This window comes from Scyliorhinus torazame, chromosome 12 (assembly GCF_047496885.1).
Source record: "Scyliorhinus torazame isolate Kashiwa2021f chromosome 12, sScyTor2.1, whole genome shotgun sequence".
In the NCBI taxonomy this organism is placed as follows: domain Eukaryota; kingdom Metazoa; phylum Chordata; class Chondrichthyes; order Carcharhiniformes; family Scyliorhinidae; genus Scyliorhinus; species Scyliorhinus torazame.
The window spans coordinates 29730288-29750293 of NC_092718.1; the positions used below are offsets into that span (position 1 = coordinate 29730288).

Sequence of the window (20006 nt, forward strand, 5' to 3'; positions counted from 1 at the left end):
ATTCACTATGAATATCAGACATTCTTACTTGAGCATCACTATTCTGTGACAGTCACACCTATATGGTACCACCACCATCAGATGGTACTCCAGGAACTGTAGATGTCCTCCAGCATCACCAATGTACTGAGAAAAATTTGCTTTGTCCTTGCTGCCTGCTGGCAAAGCCATGAGAGATCCACCAAGTCTTATGAATTTGGGATGGTATCAATACAGTCACAGAACTCTAAACAAGGTGAATCCATCTTTATTAAATATAGAACAGATACTAATTGGCAACAAGTACTTCAGCCACAGAGAAAATTGTTGAACAGCATCAACTCTCATTCTGTTGGAGAGCAGTTGCCCATGTGTCAGTAGAGGGTGGGTGTGGGAAGACCCAGCCCTGGGGAATACAGCTTCCATCCGGATGATCTTCTGGTACAAGATATCGATCCCATTCCTGTCTAACAAGGAGAGAAAGAAACATTAATCTCAATGACAGTAGTCACCGCACCCTCTATCGTTGAAGCAGCATCATTATGCATTCATCGCAAATATAAATCAGCTCTGCCCGCTTCCGCTACTCAAACACCACTTGCAATATAACTTCACATGTTCCTTTTTTTTTTTAAATTTAGTGTACCCAACTCATTATTTTCCAATTAAGGAGCAATTTAGCGTGTTCAATCCACCTATCCAGCACATCTTTTGGTTGTGGGGGCGAAACCCACGTAAACACAGGTAGAATGTGCAAACTCCACACGAACAGTGTCCCAGAGCCCGAATCGAACCTGGGACCTCGGCGCCGTGAAGCAGCAGGGCTAACCCACTGCGTCACCATGCTGCCCAACATCACATGTTTCTGACAGGGGCGAAAACATTCTGCTTCATCTCAAGCAGAAAGAAATGGAATACCTATTTAATAAGAGGAAATAAACTATCTGGAGCACGGCAACCACAATGGTGGATCACTCTATCATTCCATTAGAAGGTAGAAAGCAGATAGCATGATTCTCTGCATGAAGAAACAGGGAACAAATAGGACAACTCAATCCCCTAGAAATTAACATAAGAGTCTGGCAAATATTAGAATCTTATAAATGACCCGTCTGTAAAAGAACCTATTTTTCAAAGACAGATGATAAATGAACTGCTGCAGAGAAATATCCTGGAACGATTAAGAGGTGGAGGTTTTGCCCATCTCCAAGCACCAGCATCAGATGGCTAATAATTTCCATCTATAAAACAGCGCGGTCTTGGTGACTTCATTACTGCTATTTTAATAGTGCAAAATAATCACTGAGTGAAAATTATAGACCAATTTCTGTCACCACTTTCTACTCCAAGGTACTGCACTAGTAAAGATTACTGCCCTCAGCTGTCATTTCTTTCCTCACTTCATCCCATTCTGCAGGAGGTGCTACAGTTCGTAAGATACATTTGGAAAGAGTGATTATCATTAAAAATCTCAGTTATGTGAAATATTCAAACAGTTTGAGTAAACATTCTTTTTGTTCATCGATTTAGCGGCGTTGATTACACACAATGATGCCACCTTATATGAATGCTTCAGACATTAACATATTCATTAATCCTTACCTGATTTGCACAAGTACATGAGAAGAATGCTCAGCTTGCAGGTAATATTGGCGAAATGGCTGTAGTGGGTGGTCTGAAGGTAATTCTATTGAATGAAGTAAAGCATACAATTGTTTTTTTGTTTTTCAGCATGCCGTACTACAGTTACCTTAATGTGTTGATAACATATATTAGGTTGGGTGAGGGCAGCATGTGGCGCAGTGTATAGCACTGGGACTGCGGAGCTGAGGACCCGGGTTCGAATCCTGGCCCTTGGTCACTGTCCGTGTGGAGTTTGCACATTCTCCCCATGTCTGCATGGGTTTCACCCCCATAACCCAAAGATGTGCAGGTTAGGTAGATTAGCCACACTAAATTGCCCATTAATTGGAAAAAAAAAATTGGGTACTCTAAATTTTTAAAAAAATATTAGGTTGGGTGTTCCACCGAGGTCCAGTCGCACACTGGAGCTTTTTAAATGAAGTTTTTTTTAAACAGGAAGGAGGAATAAATTTTACTTGTGACTGATGTAAAGCCATGTACAAAACAATCCAGGTCCTCAAAGATGTTTAAAAGTGAAACGGTCCTGTTAAAGAATCACTTTACCAACAAAAGGAAATTAAATAAATGTAACTCAACAATCACATAAAAGGCGATCTCTTCAGAGTTGTGGATTGTTCAGCATCAGAGGTAATGGTTGAGTGTTTACCCCTGTTACAGATGGATGCTCCTTACACGTTATATTTGGGCTAGGGGGGAGGGGGGGGGGAGAAGAGGGGGGGGGGGAGAAGAGGGGGGGGAGGGAAGAGGCGGGGGAGGGAAGAGGGGGGGGGGAAGAGGGGGGGGGGGAAGAGGGGGGGGGAAGAGGGGGGGGGGAAGAGGGGAGGGGGGGGAAGAGGGGAGGGGGGGGGAGAGGGGAGGGGGGGGAGAGGGGAGGGGGGGGGAAAGAGGGGAGGGGGGGGGAAGAGGGGAGGGGGGGGAAGAGGGGAGGGGGGGAAGAGGGGAGGGGGGGAGAGGGGAGGGGGGGAGAGAGGGGAGGGGGGAGAGGGGAGGGGGGAGAGGGGAGGGGGGAGAGGGGAGGAGAGGGGGGGGAGAGGGGAGGGGGGGAGAGGGGGGGAGAGGGGAGGGGGGGAGAGAGGGGAGGGGGGGAGAGGGGAGGGGGGAGAGGGGAGGGGGGGGGGAGAGGGGAGGGGGGGAGAGGGGAGGGGGGGAGAGGGGAGGGGGGGGAGAGGGGAGGGGGGGGAGAGGGGAGGGGGGGAGAGGGGAGGGGGGGAGAGGGGAGGGGGAGGAGAGGGGAGGGGGAGGAGAGGGGAGGAGAGGGGAGGGGGGGAGAGGGGAGGGGGGAGGGGGGGAGAGGGGAGGGGGGAGAGGGGAGGGGGGAGGGGGGGAGAGGGGAGGGGGGGAGAGGGGAGGGGGGAGAGGGGAGGGGGGGAGAGGGGAGGGGGGGAGAGGGGAGGGGGGGAGAGGGGAGGGGGGGAGGGAGGGGAGGGGGAGAGGGGAGGGGAGGGGGAGGGGGGGGGAGAGGAGGGGGGGAGAGGAGGGGGGGAGGGGAGGGGAGGGGGGGAGGGGAGGGGGGGGAGGGGAGGAGAGGCGGGGAGGGGGGGGAGAGGCGGGGAGAGGCGAGGAGAGGGGAGGAGGAGGGGGGGAGGAGGAGAGGGGGGGAGGAGGAGAGGGGGGGGAGGAGGAGAGGGGGGGGAGGAGGAGAGGGGGGGGGAGGAGGAGAGGGGGGGAGGAGGAGAGGGGGGGAGGAGGAGAGGGGGGAGGAGGAGGGGGGAGGAGGAGAGGGGGGAGGAGGAGAGGGGGGGAGGAGGAGAGGGGGGGAGGAGGAGAGGGGGGGAGGAGGAGAGGGGTGAGGAGGAGAGGGAGGAGGGGGGGAGGGGGGAGAGGAGGGGGGGAGGGGGGAGGAGGAGGGAGGGGGAGGAGGGGGGGAGGGGGAGGAGGGGGAGGGGGGAGGAAGGGGGGGAGGGGGGAGGAAGGGGGGGGAGGGGGGAGGAAGGGGGGGGAGGGGGGGGGGAGGGGGGGATTGTAATTGTTGAAGTTAACCGAAGGTTTAAGACATGGCAGGAGATCTCAGACCCATGTCATGCTCCTCGTGTGCGATGTGGGAACTCAGGGGCACGTCCACTGTCCCTGGCTCCTTCATGTGCAAGAAGTGTGTCCAGTTGCAGCTCCTGTTAAGACCGCTTGACGGCTCTGGAGCGGCGGATGGACTCACTTTGGAGCATCCATGATGCTGAGGACGTCGTGGATAGCACGTCTAGCGAGTTGGTCACACCGCAGGTGAAAGGTACTGAGGGAGATAGAAAATGGGTGACCAAAAGACAGAGCAAGAGTAGAAAGGCAGTGCAGGTGTCCTCTGAGGTCATCTCCCTGCAAAACAGATATACCGCTTTGGATACTGTTGAGGCAGATGGCTCACCAGGGGAAGGCAGCAGTAGCCAGGTTCATGGCACCGTGGCTGGCTCTGCTGCACAGCTGGGCAGGAAGAAGAATGGCAGGGCTGTAGTGATGGGGGACTCAATTGTAAGGGGAATAGACAGGCGGTTCTGCGGACGCAATCAAGACTCCAGGTTGGTATGTTGGTATGAGCGGCTGCAGGATATTCTGGGGTGGGGGGTGAACAGCCAGCTGTCATGGTGCACATAGGCACCAACGATATAGGTAAAAAACGGGACAAGGTCCGACAAGCTGAATTCAGGGAGTTAGGAGTTAAACTAAAAAGTAGGACCTCAAAGGTAGTGATCTCAGGATTGCTACCAGTGCCACGAGCTAGTCAGAGTAGGAATGTCAGGATAGATAGGATGAATGCGTGGCTCGAGAGATGGTGCAAGAGGGAGGGATTCAAATTCCTGGGGCATTGGAACTGGTTCTGGGGGAGGTGGGACCAGTACAAACCGGACGGTCTGCACCTGGGCAGGACTGGAACCGATGTCCTGGGGGGGGGGGGGGTGTTTGCTAGAGCTGTTGGGGAGTGTTTAAACTAATGTGGCAGGGGGATGGGAACCGATGCAGGCAGTTGGAAGGTAATAAAACAGGGACAGAAACAAAAGGCAGTAAGGGGGAAAAGTGTAAGGCAGAGAAGCCATAGTCAAAAATCAAAAAGGGAGACAGTACAAGGTACAGTGACTGAGGGGAGCTCAGTGAATAGGACCAGGAATACTAAAAGGAATAAAACGGGAAGTGAAAACATTAATGGTAAGCGACGCGGCAGGCTGTTACATGAAGATATGGGTTCAACGACAAGGAAAATTAGGAGAAAGGTTAAGAGGAAATATAACTTAGGAGATGTTACTGATCGAGGTGTTAAGATTCAGAACAGAGGTAAAAAAGCCAACATAAGTGTACTTTACCTGAATGCTCGTAGTATTCGGAATAAGGTAAATGAGTTGATGGCGCAAATCATCGTGAATGACTATGATTTAGTTGCCATTACTGAAACATGGTTAAAGGATGGTCACGACTGGGAGTTAAATATCCGAGGGTATCAAACTATTCGGAAGGACAGAGTGGATGGTAAGCGAGGTGGTGTAGCTCTGTTATTTAAGGATGACATCCGGGCAACAGTAAGGGATGACATCGGTGCTATGGAGGATAAGGTTGAATCCATTTGGGTAGAAATCAGGAATAGTAAGGCGAAAAAGTCACTGATAGGAGTAGTCTATAGACCACCAAATAGTAACATTATGGTGGGGCAGGCAATAAACAAAGAAATAACTGACGCATGTAGAAATGGTACAACAGTTATCATGGGGGATTTTAATCTACATGTTGATTGGTTTAACCAGGTCGGTCAAGGCAGCCTTGAGGAGGAGTTTATAGAATGTATCCGCGATAGTTTCCTAGAGCAGTATGTAATGGATCCTACGAGGGAACAAGCGGTCCTAGATCTGGTCCTGGGTAATGAGACAGGATTGATTCAGGATCTCATAGTTAGGGATCCTCTCGGAAGGAGCGATCACAATATGGTGGAATTTAAAATACAGATGGAGGGTGTGGAGGTAAAATCAAGCACTAGTGTTTTGTGCTTAAACAAAGGAGATTGCAATGGGATGAGAGAAGAACTAGCTAAGGTAGACTGGGAGCAAAGACTTTGTGAAACAGTTGAGGAACAGTGTAGAACCTTCCACGTGATTTTTCACAGTGCTCAGCAAAGGTTTATACCAACAAAAAGGAAGGACGGTAGAAAGAGGGACTATCGACCGTGGATATCTAAGGAAATAAGGGAGAGTATCAAATTGAAGGAAAAAGCATACAAAGTAGCAAAGATTAGTGGGAGACTAGAGGACTTGGAAATCCTTAGGGGGCAACAGAAAGCTACGAAAAAAGCTACAAAGAAGAGTAAGATAGATTATGAGAGTAAACTTGCTCAGAATATAAAAACAGATAGTAAAAGTTTCTACAAATATATAAAACAAAAAAGAGTGGCTAAGGTAAATATTGGTCCTTTAGAGGATGAGAAAGGAGATTTAATAATGGGAGATGAAAAAATGGCTGAGGAACTGAACAGGTTTTTTGGGTCAGTCTTCACAGTGGAAGACACAAATAACATGCCAGTGACAGATGGAAATGAGGCTATGACAGGTGAGGACCTTGAGAGGATTGTTATCACCAAGGAGGTAGTGATGGGCAAGCTAAAGGGGCTAAAGGTAGACAAGTCTCCTGGCCCTGATGGAATGCAACCCAGAGTGCTAAAAGAGATGGCTAGGGAAATTGCAAATGCACTAGTGATAATTTACCAAAATTCACGAGACTCTGGGGTGGACCCGGCGGATTGGAAATTAGCAAATGTAACACCACGGTTTAAAAAAGGAGGTAGGCAGAAAGCGTGTAATTATAGGCCAGTGAGCTTAACTTCGGTAGTAGGGAAGATGCTGGAATCCATCATCAAGGAAGAAATAGCAAGGCATCTGGATGGAAATTGTCCCATTGGGCAGACGCAGCATGGGTTCATAAAGGGCAGGTCGTGCCTAACTAATTTAGTGGAATTTTTTGAGGACATTACCAGTGCGGTAGATAACGGGGAGCCAATGGATATGGTATATCTGGATTTCCAGAAAGCCTTTGACAAGGTGCCACACAAAAGGTTGTTGCATAAGATAAAGATGCACGGCATTAAGGGGAAAGTAGTAGCATGGATAGAGGATTGGTTAATTAATAGAAAGCAAAGAGTGGGGATTAATGGGTGTTTCTCTGGTTGGCAATCAGTAGCTAGTGGTGTCCCTCAGGGATCAGTGTTGGGCCCACAACTGTTCACAATTCACATAGATGATTTGGAGTTGGGGACCAAGGGCAATGTGTCCAAGTTTGCAGACGACGCCAAGATAAGTGGTAAAGCAAAAAGTGCAGAGGATCCTGGAAGTCTGCAGAGGGATTTGCATAGGCTAAGTGAATGGGCTAGGGTCTGGCAGATGGAATACAATGTTGACAAATGTGACGTTATCCATTTTGGTAGGAATAACAGCAAAAGGGATTATTATTTAAATGATATAATATTAAAACATGCTGCTGTGCAGAGAGACCTGGGTGTGCTAGTGCATGAGTCACAAAGTTGTTTTACAGGTGCAATAGGTGATTAAGAAGGCAAATGGAATTTTGTCCTTCATTGCTAGAGGGATGGAGTTTAAGACTAGGGAGGTTATGCTGCAATTGTATAAGGTGTTAGTGAGGCCACACCTGGAGTATTGTGTTCAGTTTTGGTCTCCTTACTTGAGAAAGGACGTACTGGCACTGGAGGGTGTGCAGAGGAGATTCACTAGGTTAATCCCAGAGCTGAAGGGGTTGGATTACGAGGAGAGGTTGAGTAGACTGGGACTGTACTCGTTGGAATTTAGAAGGATGAGGGGGGATCTTATAGAAACATATAAAATTATGAAGGGAATAGATAGGATAGAAGCGGGCAGGTTGTTTCCACTGGTGGGTGAAAGCAGAACTAGGGGGCATAGCCTCAAAATAAGGGGAAGTAGATTTAGGACTGAGTTTAGGAGGAACTTCTTCACACAAAGGGTTGTGAATCTATGGCATTCCTTACCCAGTGAAGCAGTAGAAGCTCCTTCATTAAATGTTTTTAAGATAAAGATAGATCGTTTTTTGAAGAATAAAGGGATTAAAGGTTATGATGTTCAGGCCGGAAAGTGGAGCTGAGCCCACAAAAGATCAGCCCATGATCTCATTGAATGGTGGAGCAGGCTCGAGGGGCCAGGTGGCCTACTCCTGCTGCTAGTTCTTATGAAACCGAAGCACCCGAAGGAAACCCACACAGACACAGGGAGAACGTGCAGACTCCGCATAGACAGTGACCCAAGCCAGGAATCGAACCTGGAACCCTGGCGCTGTGAAGCAACAGTGCTAACCACTGTGCCGCCCATGTGGCACCTTGTCAAAGGCCTTTTGGAAATCTTTTTTAAAAAATAAAAAAAAATTCAGAGTACCCAATTAATTTTATCCAATTAAGTGGCAATTGTAGCGTGGCCAATCCACCTAGCCTGCACATCTTTGGGTTGTGGGAGCGAAACCCATGCAAACACGGGGAGAATGTGCAAACTCCACCCGGACAGTGAGCCAGAGCCGGGATCGAACCTGGCACCTCGGCACTGTGAGGCAGCAGTGCTAACCGCTGCGCCACCGTGCTGCCCTTACCTTTTGGAAATCCAATTATTGCACATCCACAGGTTCCCCTTGACCTATGTTGCTTGTTAACGTCCTCAAAGTACTTCAATAAATTAGTCAAACATGATTTCCCTTTCACAAAGCCACGGTGACTGCCTGACTGCACTGAGATTTCCTGAGTGCCCCACTAACACTTGTTTAATAATAAATTCTAGCAATTTCCCTACAACAGGTGTTAAGCTAACTGGCATGTCATTTCCTGCATTCTGTCTCCCTACTTTCTTGGATCGGGAAGTCACATTCGCTATTTTTCAATCCAATGAGACCTTCCCAGAGGACTTTCCTATAATTTGATGCAACTCCTAGTAACACATTATAAAAATACGGTGCCCTCCAGGATATTTACATTCTATTAAAAACTCCCATCTTGGTTCTCAAGCCAATTGCTCAAAACGTTCTTAGAGGGGTGGCACGTGGCACAGTGGTTAGCACTTGCCTACGGCGCTGAGGACCCGGGTTTGAATCCCGGCCCTGGATCACTGTCCGTGTGGAATTTGCACATTCTCCCTGTGTCTGCGTGGGATTTACCCCCACAACACAAAGATGTGCAGAATAGGTGGATTGGCCACACTAAATTGCCCCTTAATTGGAAAAGAAAATTATTGGGCACTCTAAATGTATTTTTTTTTTTAAATGTTCTTAGATCTGAAATTAGATGTAAAACAAAACAAATCCCTACTGTGTGGTAGCAAGTAACACAAATGGTCCCAGAATCAAACAGTGTAACATTGTTTATGATATTTTAATATTGAATGTATATCTTGTACCGTATTAGTGACCATACTTCAAATGTACAAAAAGCACTTTGGGACATCCTGAAGTCATGGAAGGTTCTATCTGAATGCAAGTTTCTATTTTATTGATCTCATCTATAACTATATTTAACAGTCATAACAAAACCTTCCAAGTTAATCAGAAGAAAGACTTCAAGTAACTTTGCAAAACAAAATACCATGGATGTTGGGAACCAAATGAAAATAGAAAATGCAGAAAATATTCAGCAGGCCTGGCAGCAGCTATGGAGAAAAAAGTGTTAACGTTTCAGGTGGATGATCTATCATCAAGCTGAAACATTACGGCTGTATAATCTTATGTTGGTCTTCAGTTACTAGGTCCTCAGTCAGACAAGGACCGATTGACTAACTTACTCACGAACATGATAATGCAGCTTGTTTTAATAATATGAAATTATTTATATTAGGGAGAAACAGAAAAGCGAAAAACAAATACCTGGATCTCCAAACATCATCGATTCCATTTCGCGTTGCTGTTTCTCTAGTTTCTCTCTCTCTTTTTTCAGCTTTTTCTCATTTTCTCTTTTTCTTTCTTCTTCTTGTTCTCCTTCCAGCATAACTCTCAAGGCTCTTTCTTCTGCATCATACAATTCACTGCGCTTTTTAATTAACTTTCTTAGCCTCTCAATATGATGTTCAAAGGTTTGATCGGCTGAAGGAGGAGGCTGAACACCTGTACAAACCACATAGCATTTGAGTCATCAGGTTGATTTCATTATATAGTTATATGAACTGGTAAAAAATCTTAAGAAATCAGGGTTCCTTAGCTTGAGCCTTTACTTAGCAAACCGTTGCAATCTTTAACATCATTGCAGTGTAATCTAGCACCACAATATTCTAAGATTCAGAATTTATCAAAATCTATGAGTTTATTCCACCAAGTTACAGAGAAGAAACTGAATGTGTAAAACAACATTTCTACAAAGATTGCCAAAAACCTTTCCCTTTCAGTCTTGGAGTAGGATAAAATACATCAGAACACATTTGTTACTCAATCAGGTCAAGGTTTCCATTTGCTAAAATATTCAAAATTCACTGTATCTTTTATCCGCAGCACAGGACTTTTATCCGCAGCACAGGACTTTTATCCGCAGCACAGGACTTGTGCAAAAACAGATCAGCACATTTTGCAATTATTAGTCTATCTGCAGAGCATAAAATCACATAAACTACATGCCGTATCAAACAAAAGATCTGGCTTTTTTCAAAATACTGTAGCTCTTATCTTTGCAAGTCGAATACTAGCTGCAGATAAATATTACCAATCATACATAACATTTAGTTCCAAAAGAGAAAACAATTAGTTTTGAATTATATTTTTTCCATATAGAATATAATTTTTATAAAAATTTATATTCATTCAAATGTTTGCAGGATGAATTTTAATTTAATGAACAAGTGGTGTGACCCTGTTCTGTTAACTAGACGCCTATCTGGTAGGCATGGGGTTAAATGGCTATAGACTACCTGTACAGGAGTCCGCTACAGTATATGTTCTACAAGGTCTTCGGAAGAAACAGGATTAATGAGGCCTATTATTATGTACAAAATACAAGTGATTAGTATAACAGGAAAACATTTTTTTTTAGTTTTAAATATTTTTATTGAAGCATTTGCAAAGTTTTTATAACAACAAAAACAATAACATAAACATCAACAAGGTCAAATAGACATTTCCCACCCAACCCCTTCTGGACACCCCTTAACCATATTGCATCTACCCCCCCCCCCCCCCCCTCCAGAATGCTGCTTCTGCTGACATATTAATTTTCCCCGAGAAAGTTGACGAACGGCTGCCATCTCCAAGAGAACCCCAGCATTGACCCCCTCAAGGCAAACTTTATTTCCTCCAGCTTGAGAAACCCAGCCATGTCACTGACCCAAGTCTCCACATTCGGGTGCTTAGAGTCCCTCTACATTAAAAGGATCAGTCTCCGGGCTACCAGGGAGACAAAGGCCAAAACATCAGCCTCTTTCATTCCCTGAACTCCCGGGTCTTCTGATACTCCAAAGTTTGCTATCTCTGGACTCGGCACCACCCGTGTACCTAACACCTTGGACATTGCCTTGGCAAACCCCTGCCAGAATCCTCCAAGCTTCGGGCATGCCCAAAACATGTGGACATGGTTTTCTGGGCTTCCCGCACACCTCGCACATCTACTTTCTACTCCGAAAAACGTGCTCATCCTCGCCGCCGTCATCTGTGCCCGGTGTACCACATTAAACTGTATTAGACTGAGCCTAGCACATGATGAGGAGGAATTAACCCTGCTTAGGGCGTCCACCCATAGACCCACCTCTAACTCCCCACCTAGCACCTCCTCCCACTTGCCCTTTAGTTCCTCACCGGGGTCTCCTCCGCCTCCAACTCCTGATAGATATCCGGCACTTTCCCCTCCACCACCCAGGTACCGGACACTACTCTGTCCTGTATCCCCCATGGCGGGATCAGCGGGAAAGCCACCACCTGTTCCTCAGAAAGTCCCGGACTTGTAAATATCTGAAACCATTCCCCGGCGGCAGCTTGAACTTGTCCTCCAGCGCCTTCAGACTGGGAAATCTCCAATCTATGAATAGATCTCCCATCCTCCTAATCCCTGCTCTCTGCCAACTTCGGAACCCGCCATCTATCCTGCCCGGCGCAAACCTGTGGTTGTTGCAAATCGGGGTCCAGACTTTCGCACCCTCCACCTTCTTATACCTCCTCCATTGCCCCCAGATCCTCAATGCCGCCACCACCACCGGGCTAGTGGAGTACCGAGCCGGCGAGAACGGCAGAGGTGCCGTTACCAGTGCTCCCAAACTGGTGCCTTTGCATGGCGCCGCCTCCATCCGCTCCCAAGCCGACCCCTCCCCCATTACCCACTTCCTAATCATCGCTATATTCGCCGGCAAGTAGTGGTTGCAGAAGTTCTACAGTGCCAACCCACCCTCCCCCGATGCGCTCCAACAACATTTTCTTCACCAGGGTTTTATTCGCCCATACAAAGCCCGAAATAATCTTGTTCACCCGCTTGAAAAAGGCATTGGGGATGAAGATGGGGAGGCACTGGAAGACAAACAAAAATCTGGGGAGCACCGTCATTTTCACAGTCTGTACCCTCCCCGCCAGCAATAAGGGGAACATATCCCATCTTTTAAAGTCCCCCTCCATTTGCCCCACCAGCCGGGTTAGGTTGAGCCTGTGTAATGCCTCCCATTTCCGAGCCATCTGTATTCCCAGGTAGCGAAAGCTCCTCTCTGCCATCCTGAGCGGCAGCTCCTTCAGTCTCCTCTCCTGCCCCCTTGCCTGGATCACGAACAATTCACATTTTCCCACATTCAATTTGTACCCCGAGCACCTGCCAAATTCCCCCAAGATCTGCATAGCCTCCACCGGGTCCGAGATGTACAAGAGCAGATCGTCTGCGGACAGCGAAACCCAGTGCTCCACCCCCCCCCCCCCCCCCCCCCCAAAACCAGCCCCTGCCAATTCCTTGATGCTCTGAGAGCCATGGCCAACGGCTCTGTAGCCAGAGCGAACAGCAACAGGGAGAGGGGGCACCCCTGCCTCGTCCCTCGGTGTAGCTTGAAGTACCCTGACCTCAGCCGTGCACACACTCGCTACCGGCAACTGGTAGAGCAATCGCACCGAGTTGAAGAAGCCCTCCCCAAACCCAAACCTTCCCAGCGTCTCCCAAAGATACTCCCACTCCACCCGATCAAAAGCCTTCTCCGCGTCCATCGCAACCACCACCTCCGCCTCCTCTCCTTCTGAGGGCATCATAATTACATTCAAAAGCCTCCGAACGTTAGCATTGAGCTGTCTACCCTTAACAAATCCGGTTTGGTCCCCCCCCCCATCACCCGCGGGACACAGTCTTCTATCCTGGTGGCCAAAATCTTAGCCAGCAGCTTGGCATCTACGTTCAAAAGCGAGATCGGCCTATATGACCCAGATTGTTCCGGGTCCTTTTCTCGTTTAAGGATGAGCGAAATAGAGGCCTGCGACATCGTTGAGGGGAGGATTCCCCTCTCTTTAGCCTCATTAAAGGTCCTCATCAGCAGTGGCACAACACCTCTGAGAACTTCTTCTCGAATTCTACCGGGTAACCGTCCGGCCCCGGAGCCTTGCCCAGCTGCATGCCCTCCAGTCCTTTAACAATTTCCTCTGCCTCAATCTGGGCCCCCAGCCCCTCCACCAGGTCCTCCTCCACCCTCGGGAACCTCAACTGATCTAGGAATCCCCTCATCCCTTCAATAGCAGGCAGGGGTTCCGACTCATAATTTACTATAAAATTCTTTAAAAACGTAATTCACCCCCACTGGGAGTATAACAGGAAAATTAGTACGCTTGCAGGGTGAGTTTCTACGTGCTAAATCTTCTCGTCTCACTTCTGAACACTGGTGTGTACTTATGTACATACTGCATTTGTCTTTAAGATGCACTGGAGTTAAACGTTCCAATGCAAGTGCACAACATTCGAAGGACAGGTGTAACTTGTGTTCTCTGGGGTCGTCATTTTGCCATTCCAACACTTGAAAGCTATTTGCATCCCTCTGAAAATATCAGTACTTATTTTTGTATATATTTAGTACCATGTTTGCAGAAAAGTGACAGGATAACTTGTGAAATTGGCTAGTTATAGAACATTACAGCGTAGTACAGGCCCTTCGGCCCTCGATGTTGCGCCGATCTGTGAAACCACTCTAAAGCCCATCTACACTATTCCCTTATCGTCCATATGTCAATCCAATGACCATTTGAATGCCCTTAGTGTTGGCCAGTCCACTACTGTTGCAGGCAGGGCATTCCACGCCCTTACTACTCTCTGAGTAAAGAACCTACCTCTGACATCTGTCCTATATATATCTCCCCTCAATTTAAAGCTCTCACAGTATTGTGACTTAATACATGTTTTAACCAGGATTCAGTAAAACATTGTAAAACTCTACACTGCAGGGCGGCTCAGTGGCACAGTACTTAGCACTGCTGACTCAAGGCGCTGAGGATCCGGGCTCGATCCCGGCCCTGGGTCACTGTCCGTGTGGAGTTTGCGCATTCTCCCCGTGTCTGCATGGGTCTCACCCCCACAACCCAAAAGATGCGCTGGGTAGGTGAATTGGCCACGCTAAATTGCCCGTTAATTGGAAGAAAACTAATTGGGTACTCTTTTTAAAAAAAAAAAAAAAAAATTTTTTTTTAAAAACTCTATGCTGCAACCTTTTGTGTGAATCAGAGTGCTAGGTGATAACACTCTCTGGGAAATGACCTGCCAAAAAGTAAAATGGAGTGGTTGAGGCAGAGACCATCTTTTAAGAGGACAGCAGTTAAACATTTGAAAGAACAAAATAAGGAACAATGCCGAGAGCAGTCGGGTTAGTTATGGATTGTTTTAACAAACAACCAGCACAAATAGATGGCTGAATTGTGACTTGTTAATGTTGTGAACAGCAGTGCTTTATACAAATATAAGAAATAGGAGAACTAGGCCATTTGGCCCCTCAAGCCTGCTCCGCCATTCAATATGATCGTGGCTGATAGGTTTGTGTTTCGAATCCCACATTCCCATCTGTCCTCGATAACTTTTGCTTCCCTTGCCTATCAAGAAACTATCTACCCCTGCCTTAAAAATATTCAATGACTCCGTTTCCACTGCCTTCTGAGGCAGTGTTCCAAAGTCGTGCAGCACTCAGAAAAGGTTTCTCCTCATGTCTGTCCTAAAAGGGCAACCCCTATTTTAAATAGTGCTCCCTAGTTCTGGATCCACCCACAAAAGGAAACCTCCTCTCCATGTTCACCATGACAATACATTTTATGTATTTCAATTAAATCACCGTCACTCTTTAAACAAGTCCGGTTCGTCTAACCTTTCCTCATGAGACATTCCCGCTTCATTTATCAATCTAGTAAACCTCCTCTGAACTGCCTCAAATGAATTTACTTCTTTCCTTAAACAAGGTTAAGGAACAGTAACCTGGGTCTTTGGATGACTAGCCTAGTGACAATGCCACAATACCCCTGCCTCCCCAACACACCTTTTCTAGCTGCAGCTTCCTTCCTCAGTTTCCGCAGCTTCTCCAGTGCCCGCAGGATATCTGTTAGTCGTTTAGCATCTGCCTGTTTTTTCCGAACCTCTGACAACACACTGTCTGCTGCAGCTTTCAGTTCACGTTCCTATAACCAAAAATACAAAAACAATGTTGCTCTGAACAAAAAACGTTCAAAGTCCAGATGGTGTAAATCAAAACATTAAAGATGAAACAGGGAATGCCTATTCTTTCTCCAAACTATCTGCATTATGATGGCATTGTGAGGAGGAAAGCCTTAGATTACAGGACGATATAGATGGCACAGTGGTTAGCACTGCTCCCTCACAGTGCCAGGGACCCGGTTTCAATTCCGACCTTAGGTTTCTGTGTGGAGTGCATTTCCTCTGCGTGTCTGCGTGGGTTTCCTCCTTCGGGTGCTCCAGTTTCTTCCCACAGTCCAAAGATGTGCGGGTTAGATGGTATTGTGTGGATACGGTGGGGAGTGGGCCTCGGTAGGGCGCTCCTTCACAGGGTCGGTGCAGCTTAATGTGCCAAATGGCCTCCGTCTGCACTGTAGGAATTCTATGGTTCGATGGCTGATTAGATGGACAGAACTGTGGCAAATGGAACTTAACCCTGAAAAGTGTGACGTGATGCATTTTGGGAGGACTAACAAGGCAAGTGGAATACACAATGACAGTAGGACACGAGGAAGTCCAGAAGACCAGATGGGCCTTGGGTGCATGTACATGATCCCTGAAGGCAGCAGGACAAGTAGATGAGGTGGTTAGAAACGTATATGGGTTATTAACAGAGATTATGATTGAGCTGTACAAAACACTGGTTCAACCGTAGCTAGAATACGGTGTGCGGTTCTGGTCACCACACTATAGGAAGGAAGGGATGGCACTAGAGAGGGTACAGAAGAAGTTCACCAGGATGTTGCCTGGGCTGGAGTGTTTCAGTTAGGCTGAGATTATTTTCCTTGAAGGAGGGAAGCCTGATTGAGGTGTAAAAATTATGAGGGGCATAGATAGGGTGGATAGGAAGGAACTTTTCCCCTTAGGGGAGGAATCAATATAAAATAAAGGGCAGGAGGTTTATAGGAGATGGGAGTAAAAGCTTTTTCACCAGATGGTGATGGGAATCTAGAACTGACTGCCTGAAAGGGTGCTGGAGGTGGGAACCCTCACAATATTTAAATATTTAGATGAGGACTTGAAATGCCACAGCACACAAGGCTACGGGGCCAAGTGCTGGAAAATGGGAGTCGTGTGGATTTGTGCTTGATGGACACGAAGGGCCTCTTTCTGTGCTGTAAAAATTCAGGGCACAATCTTCCCAAAAGGGAACAAAGTTCCCTAGCGAGCGTGTTTAGCTGCGTGTTTCCGGGCTCTTGCAGTGCCGAGAAACATGTGGCTAGTCACCGCTATTTAAGTGTTGAATAAGGGGCCTAAACGGGAACACTCGGCTGAGGCCGCACATACAACGGGGAGCTCTGCTCGCCGGAACTGCCCGCTGTAACGAGAGATAAATGGCGTCCCGATCTCAGAGGCCCACAAAAAAAAACACGGGCCTCCCCCCAGCACCCACGGTGGGCAACCCCGGACCAATCACACAGGCGCAACAAAATGCCAGCTTGGCACTGCCCCTGCTAGTTGGCAGTACCACCTGGGCACCTTTACAGTGCCAGGATGGAACCCAGGTGGCACTGCTAGGGTGCCAGGCTGGTGCTGCCAGGATACCGAGGTGGCACCACCCAGCCCAAAAGGCATGCAGCTGGGGGCAACCAATCCGCTTGGAGACCTCCACGGTGCCATTCCACCTGGTCCCTGTTTGTGGGGACCAGTTTTTTTCTCTCAAAAAAATATACTTTATTCATAGAATCTATACTAAACATTACAGAACATTTAGAATTGTCTTGACTGTACATTTCCATCAGTTACATATTCCCTTGACTTTCTTCCATTCAATTTTGAAAACATTACACACATATCGCTCTTTACATTACATTATATATACATTGGAGTGTTAATAACCCAGGCCGAGGGGGGTTTACACTGTTATCCGCCCCTCGGTGTACATTTGCTGGTAAGACCTTACACAGTGGTCTTTCCCCATTGCGCCTTGGCGCCAGCTGCCCCAAGCTTGAGTGTGTCCCTCAGCACGTAGTCCTGGACCTTGGAATGTGCCAGTCTGCAACACTCGGTCGAGGACAGCTCTTTGCACTGGAAGATCAGCAAGTTTTGGGCAGACCAAAGAGCATCTTTCACCGAGTTGATGACCTTCCAGCAGCAGTTGATGTTTGTCTCGGTGTGTCCCCCTGGAAACAGTCCGTAGAGCACAGAGTCCTGTGTCACAGAGCTGCTCGGGATGAACCTTGACAAATGCCACTGCATCTCTCCCCAGACCTTCTTTGCAAAGGCACATTCCACAAGTAGGTGGGTGACCGTCTCTTTTCCCCCACAGCCACTCCGAGGGCAATGTGCAACAGCGCTGAGCCTTTGGGTGTACATGAAGACTCTGACGGGGAGGGCCCTTCGCACCACCAGCCGAGCTCGGCCTTGATGCTCGTTTGTAAGTTCTGGTGAAGAGACGTTCTGCCAGATGACAGTCTGCATTTCCCGGAGGGCCTCGAGGACAATACGTGCTGACTACTGCTTCATTGCCTTGTGGTCAAAGGCGTTTTTCTTCAAAAACTTTTCCACGAGGGACAGGTGGTACGGCACGGCCCAACTACTTGGAGCGTTCCGTGACAATGAGGCCAGGCCCATCCTTCGTAACACCGGGGACAGGTAGAACCTCAGTATGTAGTGACACTTGGTGTTTGCATACCGGGGGTCCACACACAGCTTGATGCAGCTGCACACAAAGGTGGCCATCAGAATGAGGGAGATGTTGGGTACGTTTTTCCCTCCCTTATCCAGAGGTTTGTACATGGTGTCCCTTCGGACACGGTCTATCTTGGATCTCCAGATGAATTTGAAGATGGCCTGGGTGACTGCTGCGGCGTAGGTCGGGTAATGGGCCAGACCTGCGCTACGTGCAGTAACACAGAGTGCCTCACACCTGATGACCAGGGTTTTGCCCGCAATGGAGAGGGAGAGTTGCTCCCACCCGCCCAGTTGCTGTCTTACCTTGGCGATGCGCTCCTCCCAGTTTTTGGTGCACGCCCCGGCCGCTCCGAACCATATCCCCAGCATCTTCAGGTAATCTGACTTGACAGTGAAGGGGACAAAGGACCGGTCGGCCCAGTTCCCAAAGAACATGGCCTCACTCTTGCCGCGGTTTACCTTGGCTCCCGAGGCCAGTTCAAACTGGTCGCAGGCATTCAAGAGCCTGCGTACAGACGTGGGATCCGAGCAGAAGACGGCGACGTCGTCCATATACAGGGAGGCCTTAACTTGCTCGCCTCCGCTGCCTGGGATCGTCACTCCTCTTATACCCGGATCCTTCCTGATGGATTCGGCAAAAGGTTCTATGCAGCACACAAACAGGGCCGAGGAGAGAGGGCAGCCCTGCCTGACTCCAGATTTGATCTGCAACTTTTCTGATTCCCACCCATTGATTGAAACTGCGCTATATAGATGTTTGTGTAAAGCAGTTTGATCCAATTGCGAATTCCCTCCCCAAACCCCATTTTGGAGAGCACATCCATCATGTAGGTGTGCGATATTCTGTCAAAAGCCTTCTCCTGGTCAAGGCTGATGAGGCAGGTGTCCACCTTCCTGTCCTGCACGTAGGCGATCGTATCCCTGAGTAGCGCGAGGCTATCAAGAGATCTTCCTGCCAGGTACAGCACAGGTCTGGTCAGGGTGGATCACCAACTCCAGAGCAGACCTGACCCGATTGGCGATGAGCTTGGCTAGAATTTTATAATCCACATTCAACAGTGAAATGGGGCGCCAATTTCAAATTTCTTCCCTTTCCCCCTTCTGCTTGTAGATGAGGGTGATGATGCCTTTCCTCATGGATTCTGGCATGCTGCCGTCCAGAAGCATACTCTCGTACACTTCCAGTAGGTCTGGGCCCATCCAGTCCCACAGAGCCGAATACAACTCAACCGGTAAGCCGTCGCTTCCGGGGTTTTACTCGTCTCAAAGGACCTGACGGCCTTTGTCAGCTCTTCCAGAGTTAGCAGTTTGTTCAGGTTTTCCCGCTCGCTGTCGCCCAAGACCTCCGTGATAGATGACAGGAATGTCTGAGAAACAGTGTTACCTGTTGGCTTCAGATCATACAGTCCGGCATAAAAGGATTTGCTGATCCTTAGGATGTCAGACTGCGATGACTTTACAGAGCCATCTTCTTCCTTCAGGCTGCTGATCACAGAGGTATCTCTGTGCACCTTTTGGAAGAAATAGCGTGAGCACTTTTCATCCTGCTCCACGGAGCGGACTCTGGAACGGAAGATAACCTTGGAGGCCTCCAAGGTGTAGAGCGAGGCTTGCTGGCTCTTCACCTCTTGGAGATCCTCCTTGACATCAACCCCCATCGGCTGCAGCTGGAGCAAATTTTGCATACATTTCTGGAGCCTGGACATGGCCCCTCGTCTCTCTCTCTCTCACCTTTTGAATGCCTTTTTGAGGATGAAAAACCTTTTGATGTTCCCCTTGATTGCTTCCACCAGAGATGTGGAGACTCAAAGAGGGGTTTCACGGTTCTCCAACCTTTGTAATCCCTTTTAAGTTCCTCGAGGTTCTCTGGAGTCAACAGTTTTACATTCAGCTTCCATGTCCCCCTGCCGGCCCCCTGGTCTTCCTGCAGGTGGCAGTCGGCCAGTAGGAGGCAGTGGTCAGAGAAGAACACCGGCTTAACGACGGTGGACCTGACTGTGAAAGCACGGGACACAAAGAAGAAGTCTATCCTGGAGCGGACAAACCCGTCTGGCCGTGACCATGTGTATCTACGCTGCGCTCCGTCTGCAGGGTTGCTGAAGACGTCGAGCAGCTTGCCGTCTTTTACAGTTCCCATCAG

General features: G+C 48.3%; 1 protein-coding gene across 2 annotated transcripts in view; it reads right to left on the bottom strand.

Moving 5' to 3' along the window:
* Positions 1-231: 231 nt before the first annotated feature.
* Positions 232-20006, bottom strand: part of pdcd7 (programmed cell death 7) — a 29294-nt gene continuing 9519 nt past the window's right edge. The window contains exons 2-5 of one of the 2 annotated variants that reach the window (XM_072470595.1): positions 15039-15177; positions 9457-9693; positions 1582-1666; positions 232-446 (exon numbers count right to left, since the gene is read on the bottom strand). In XM_072470595.1, coding sequence (XP_072326696.1) covers positions 317-446; positions 1582-1666; positions 9457-9693; positions 15039-15177 — 591 coding nt within the window. In that variant the 3' untranslated portion in view covers positions 232-316. Of the gene's footprint in view, positions 447-1581; positions 1667-9456; positions 9694-15038; positions 15178-20006 lie in introns of those variants that run through there. The other variant, XM_072470596.1, reaches the window with a different exon arrangement.